This window comes from Otolemur garnettii, unplaced genomic scaffold (genome assembly GCF_000181295.1).
Source record: "Otolemur garnettii isolate 467f Iridium unplaced genomic scaffold, OtoGar3 scaffold00210, whole genome shotgun sequence".
NCBI classification, from domain to species: Eukaryota; Metazoa; Chordata; class Mammalia; order Primates; family Galagidae; genus Otolemur; species Otolemur garnettii.
The window spans coordinates 83212-89982 of NW_003852605.1; the positions used below are offsets into that span (position 1 = coordinate 83212).

The 6771-nt window shown below is 43.2% G+C and overlaps 2 protein-coding genes across 2 annotated transcripts in view; one reads left to right on the plus strand and one right to left on the minus strand.

Moving 5' to 3' along the window:
* The first annotated feature begins 542 nt into the window (after nucleotides 1–542).
* On the plus strand, nucleotides 543–1457 carry CCSAP (centriole, cilia and spindle associated protein). The gene has a single exon (XM_012812490.2). The coding sequence runs from the start codon at nucleotides 582–584 to the stop codon at nucleotides 1365–1367; it is 786 nt and encodes a 261-aa protein (XP_012667944.1). The 5' UTR covers nucleotides 543–581; the 3' UTR covers nucleotides 1368–1457.
* A 4249-nt stretch (nucleotides 1458–5706) lies between these two features.
* Nucleotides 5707–6771, minus strand: part of GPBP1L1 (GC-rich promoter binding protein 1 like 1) — a 47150-nt gene continuing 46085 nt past the window's right edge. The window contains exon 12 of the mRNA XM_003801409.3: nucleotides 5707–6564. Coding sequence (XP_003801457.1) covers nucleotides 6412–6564 — 153 coding nt within the window. The 3' untranslated portion in view covers nucleotides 5707–6411. The remainder of the gene's footprint in view (nucleotides 6565–6771) is intronic.

The window sequence follows — 6771 nt, forward strand, 5'->3', positions numbered from 1 at the left end:
CTGGGGATTCGAACCCGCCACCTTAGGTGTATGTGGCTGGCGCCTTAGCCACTTGAGCCACAGGTGCCGAGCCTGCACAAGTTTTTCTGCATCAAAAAATTATCCGCTAAAAATAAAACCAATGTGTGTCTGACTTCAAATTTCCTCCAGACTTCTTCTTTTTTTTTGAGAGAGTCTCATTTTGTTGCACTTGGTAGAGTGCCGTAACTTCACAGCTCACAGCAACCTCAAACTCTTGGACTCAAGAGATTCTCTTGTCTCAGCCTCCCAAGTAGCTGGGATGACAGGCGCCTGCCACAACGCCCAGCTGGTCTCGAACCCAGGAGCTCAGGCAATCCACCCGCCTCGGCCTCCCAGAGTGTTAGGATTACAGGCGTGAGTCACCGCGCCCGGCCTTCCCCGAGACTTGTACTTATATTTCCCTTAGAAAAGAATCTATCTAATTTTGAAAATACACTTCTTGAAAACGTCACTGCGGGCGGGGCGGGCCGGAGGGGCGGGCCTCTGTGTCGTGTCCCGGGTCCCGTGGGCGGCCGTGCGGTGCGGAGCAGAGCGGCGGGCACTCGGGTGCGGGCGGCATCATGTCCCCGGGGAGCGGGGTGAAGAGCGAGTACATGAAGCGCTACCGGGAGCCGCGCTGGGACGAGTACGGGCCGTGCTACCGCGAGCTGCTGCACTACCGCCTGGGCCGCCGGCTGCTGGAGCAGACGCATGCGCCCTGGCTCTGGGACGACTGGGGCCCGTCCAGCTCCTCGGACGACTCAGCGTCGTCGGAATCGTCGCGCGGCTGGGGCCCCGCGCCCAGGTGCGCCCCGGCATCGCCTGTGGAGAGCGCGGCGCGGGAGGAGACGGAACAGCTGCTGCACGGGATCCCGGAGGAGCAGGGCGCAGAGGCCCAGGACGCCGAGGACGCGGCTCTGCCATTACTGCCATTGAAAGAGGTTCAAGGAAAACCTGAACAACAAATCAGAACGGGAGAGACTGAAAAATTACCTTCCAGTATCGAAGCTCAACAGCACCGAAGTGCCTTATTTGCCGGGGGAAATAGGGAAGCAGTCACAAGTTCCCAGCAATCATCAGGCAAAATAAAAGAAAAGAAGCATCCGTTTGCTCTATATGGGTGGGGAGAAAAACAGACTGATACAGGAAGCCAAAAAACTCACAACGTGCGTGCATCTGCCCCTGTACATGAGATTCATGCGTCAGCCTTGCGAGCCAAGAACAGAAGACAGCTGGAGAAAAGGAAACTAGTTGCCCAAAGACAACGTGCTCATTCTGTGGATGTCAACAGAAGGATGAAGTCGTCTTCCTCCTCCGAGAATCCATGGATGACAGAATACATGAGGTGCTACTCGGCCAGAGCTTAAAGAAACAGTCGTGTGGACAGCCTCTCTTTAAAAAAGGGTAAATGACAGAAACAAAAATGAAGACCAGAAATAACCAGAGGAAATTGGACACCCAGATTCAAGAAACCAACTGATTATCCAAGGTTTTTTTGGGGGGGGGGGATTTCTAAATGATTGTTTTATTTTGATTATTGGTCACCTACCTCGGCAGTAGGGCAGACAGTTGAAGCCATAGACATTGGATTATTTATAAAAATAATTCTCTAAATATTTGATGTTATTATAAGTGTTTAAAGCATCTTAATCTTTAGAGATAGGGGCCTTGCTTTTACTCAGGCTGGTCTTGAACTCTTGAGCAGAAGAGATCTCCCACCTTGGTTTCCCCAGGGTGCTGGTATTATAGGTGCAGCCACCACGCCCGACCACAAGCATCTTAATCTTTTAATATACTGATACCAAATGCCTTTAAATGGCTACAGATGCTTACGATTCAGTATTCTCTTAAGGTTAGGTGGGGCCTATTTTCATTCTATGCTCATTAACTTTTTCTCGATTCCGTCTGGCAGCATAAAATTATTTTTTTGAGACAGAGTCTTACTATGTCACCCTCGGTAGAGTTCTGTAAAGTCATAGCTCACAGCAACTTCCAACTTTTGGGCTTAAGCAGTTCTCTTGCCTCAGCCTCCCCTGTAGCTGGGACTGCATGCGCCTGCCTATTTTGTTTGTTTTGCAGGCCTGGGCCTGGGTTCAAACCCACCAGCCCCAGATCATGTGGCCGGTGCCCTACCCACTGAGCTATGGGCACCCAGCCAAAACTAATTGTTTCTTATGTGTAGTTTTGTTTGTTAAAGACTATAAAGAGTAGAGTATGTGTGTGAGGGGCTCCTTCTATATCCTTGAAAATGAATTTCAGTACTTTTAATTACATGTATAATGAAAACTAGAACTTTTATAGTTCCTGAAAAATTAAACTTGTATTTTAGTTCAGGATCACCTTCATGTAAGTTGTGATATTTAAGAACTACCTGGACTGGGCAAGGGTTGCTTTTTCCTTTTTAAATTATCAGCTAGGGCTCGGCGCCTATAGCTCAACCGGCTAAGGCGCCAGCCACGTACACCTAAGGTGGCGGGTTCGAATCCCCAGCCCGGACCTGCCAAACAACAATGATGGCTGCAACCAAAAAATAGCCGGGCGTTGTGGCGGGCGCCTGTGGTCCCAGCTACTTGGGAGGCAGAGGCAGGAGACTCGCTTGAGCCCAGGAGTTGGAGGTTGCTATGAGCTGTAATGCCACGGCACTCTACCCAGGGGGACAGCTTGAGGCTCTGTCTCAAAAAAAAAAAAAAAAAAAAAATTATCAGCTAGGCATTTATTTAACAGTTCAAATACATTCCAATAGATTAAGAGCCAATGCAATGTGTAGTTATGTTTGAGTCAAAGATTGTCACTTTTTTAAGAGACAGTCTTTGTCAACCTCAGTAGAGCACTGTGGCATCACAGCTCACAGCAACCTCCAGCTCTTGGGCTTAGATGATTCTCTTGCCTCACCCTTCTGAGTAGCTGGGACTACAAGTGCCCACCACAACACCTGGCTATTTTTTTATTGCAGTTTGGCAGAGGCTAGGCTTGAATCTACCATCCTTGGTATATGGGATGGCGCCGCACTCACTGAGCCATAGGTGCCACCCAAAGATTGTCTTGCAAGTTTTTCTTAGAACATCTAAGGTAGACTTGGCAGTTGGTACACTCTGGCCTGTGGCATATGCCCATTGTGGATTTTTGTTGCTTCAATAATAGCTGGCAGTGTTTAGAATTTATAATCTGAAATTTCATTTAGCAAAAATTGTGATCATTTGGCCAACTGAGATGGGACCATTATTAGGATTAGACATGTTGCCCCCACTCGCTTTTTTTCTTCTACAAAACTATAAGTCTTGATGATGTACAGTAGTCAGGTTTTAGGTTGAAATACATTACTCTTTGATTTCTAGCCAGCAGATCTATCTACATCTTAATTTGATGACAGAACGGTGCTGTGTGTAAATAGTGCTTCTATTCTTTTAGTGTGTTTGCTTTTAGAGTAGAAAAATTGTTTAAAAAAAAAACACATTGGTTTCCATCAGGTCCATGAAATCTTCTTCCTGTAGACCAGTAATCTACTAAAAGGATGTGTGCTAAGTTCTTTCCAAGAGATAGGTAATGTGCTTTGCCTGTGCCCACTTAGCTCCTGAAAGTGTGAATGAAAATTTGGCATTAGATGTTTGGCTAAGCATTTTCTTTGATACTTTTACTCTGGTTCTTTGAAGTAGGATAGTCAACTTTTCAGAACACAGAATGGTTACATTTCATTCCACATTAAATCTTCACATTGTGTCATCTTAAAACTGCTTAAGATTTGAAAACTCATACTTAACTATCATGTTTAGTTTTTTAACACAGGGTCAGTCTTTGTCACCCCAGCTTAGTGCAGTGGCATCGTCATAGCTAAATGCAGCCTCAAACTCCTGGGCACAAGTGATCCACCTGCTTCAGCCTCTTGAGTAGCTGGACTATATAGGTACACACTACCATGCCCAGTTATTTTTTTCTATTTTTGGTAGCTAAGGAGTCTTACTCTTGCTTCAGCATGTCTCAAGCTCCTGACTGTAAACTATTTTCCTGCCTTAACATCCCAAAGTGTTAGGATTAAAGGTGTGAACCACAATACCTGGACATATCCTGAGCTTTTTAAGCTTTTAAGTATCTGTGCAGTTTTGAGGTGAATTCTTTTACACTGAAAGGTAGTCTAATCACTATGATGTATATTTAATGAGGAGAAATTCTACATGTTGTCCAAAACATCGCTGCTAGTATAAGGTGACCAGATTTTAACATTGGTAAAGCAGGACACCATTGATTGGGGGTGGGACAGAGGAGGGGTGTGTTCTTGATTAAAAATTTGGTCTATATGGACCAAATAAAAATTTTCATAGAACGCAAAAATAGTAATTTTTTAAAAAAATTTCAACATAAGTACAATTTACAAATATAATACATTAAAAAAAAATTATGTATAGGGCCGCATCTGTGGCTCAAAGGAGTAGGGCCCCCATCCACCTGGGTGACCTTGCCCAGGAGGGGAGTAGGGAGTTTACATTAGCCTTTTCATTTGTAAATGAAGTTACATTAACCTCTTCATTCCCAAATGGAGTTACATTAACCTTTTCAGCAGCCGTAAACCGTATATTCCCTTCCTGTTGTCCTGCCATTCCCTAGATTGTTGTGCATTCTTTCCAAAAAGCGGGACTTTTTTTAAAGCACTGTGGGACGTGGGACAAATTATTAGAAACTGGGACTGTCCCACCAGAAGCGGGACGTCTGGTCACCTTATGCTAGTAATTCTGGTGAAATTTGGTATTAACTATTATTAAAGTCTTTCATCATTGCTGATACTTAAAGATCACATTAACGCAGCAACTGTGACGTGTAGCTGATTGTGAAAACTACTGTTTTAACATCACTTCTTGCATGTTTGGTGTTAGCCATCCAGCTCAGGTGTTTGATGGAGACTGCCTTAGAAAACTGACTTCCTCTAGTCTAGACTTTGAACAAGCCAGACTTTTTGTTGTTTAGAAAACAGACTCTTATTTAATGTGCTTACTACTGAAAACTCCAGAGAGAAAGAAACCTAGATGGCAAACACTGGCCAATTTTCTTCTCATTCTTTGTAAATGGAGATCAAAAAAACAAGATTTCTAAAGTACTTTTAATGTGCATGAACAATGAATAAAGCAGTATGAATTAATTGTGAATCTTTTTCCCATGTCCAAGTTCTTCCTTGGTTAAGGTTTCTTTTCTTGCCTTTTTTTTTTGAGACAGAGCCTCAAGCCGTCCCCCTGTGTAGAGTGCTGTGGCATCACAACTCACAGCAACCTCCAACTCCTGGGCTCAAGTGAGTCTCCTGCCTCCACCTCCCAAGTAGTTGAGACCACAGGTGCCCACCACAACGCCCGGCTATTTTTTGGTTGCAGCCATCATTGTTGTTTGGCGGGCCCGGGCTAGATTCAAACCCGCCACCTTAGGTGTATGTGGCTGGCGCCTTAGCCACTTGAGCCACAGGCTTCAAGCCTTTTTGCTTGTTTTAAGGGTAACAATTACCTTTAGAGCCTATAAAAAGTTTTTAGTTGTTAAAATTTGATGGTTCTACTTTTTCCCCCTCATTCTAGAAATTAATATGGTTGTAATCATTTTCCAAATTGCTGGGACAACTTGCAAGACACTGTTACCTTTTAATTTGAAAAAGCCTGAAACTAAGAATCCAGTGATATTTACAGTAAATGCTACATAAAGCTAAAGAAAATATACTCTTTACACAAGACAGTGCAAACTGATGCAAAATATTTATTCCAAGTTAGTTATTTTATGCAGTAGTTTTCCCCCTTAACAGACTTGTGATAACCACATCTTTTTTAAATCTGTAAATAATGTTATCAAAATAATCTTAATCTTTGAAATCTCACAAAAATTTATATTTTACAATCCACCCTGAATATCAAGGCTGCAAGAATAACACATTTCCTATATCCAAATTTTTTACAGCTGTACCCAAGAGGAAAAAGAAAAAAAAATAAAACCCACATATGCTTGGTTAAGGGCTAAAGTTACCCCAGCAGCCAAAAATAAAATAAAATATCCAAATTATTAGCATTAATTTAATACAATTATAACTTCAACAGTCACTTTGTCATTGACAATGATTGCTTGAGCACAGGGGTGAGTGCCCCAAGGGCTGGTAGTAGAAGCTGTTGCCCCAGAACAGCGTTCTCTTCTCTGCATTGCCAGCTTCTACCCGTGCATTGCCCCATATATACTGTGTGTGTATTTTAAAAATCTTTCCTACCACACAAACTTCTCTATTAAGCAGATAACAGAAAAGAACACAAAAGCTAAACAAGCCAATCGCTCTCTTTGGGATATGATCATTTCCCTTGTGCATGAAGTAGTAACATAAAGGAAAAGAACACTTTCTTTTGCATACTCCCTAAACAGAGCTCACTGGGTCAGATTTTACTGTGAGCATTTATATGCCTATTTCCAGGCATCATCATCTGATGTTTCACTGCTACTGGTTTCTGTGTCTGAAGCCTCAAACTCTGCTTTACAAGTGCTTCGCCAAGGGGAGAACAGGCTGGAACAGCGGCGCTGCAAAAAGCCATTCTTTCCAAAGCCATTTCTTCTCAGCTGTGGTTAGCATAGGAGAGAAAGAAAAATGAAAAACCATCAATGACTGCCTTGACCCATCAGCCCTGGGAAAGGCCAGGCTTCAATTTAATTCTAGGTACAGTATGTGTGTGAGGTGCTCCTTCTATATCCTCCATTATAGCAGGGGTTTTGAAATTTGAACGGGCAAATGAATCATCTAAGGATCTTTTTTTTTTTTTTTTTTTT

Coding starts and splice junctions, on each gene's coding strand:
- CCSAP (XM_012812490.2), top strand. CDS start 582: ATGTCCCCGGGGAGCGGGGTGAAGAGCGAGTACATGAAGCGCTACCGG.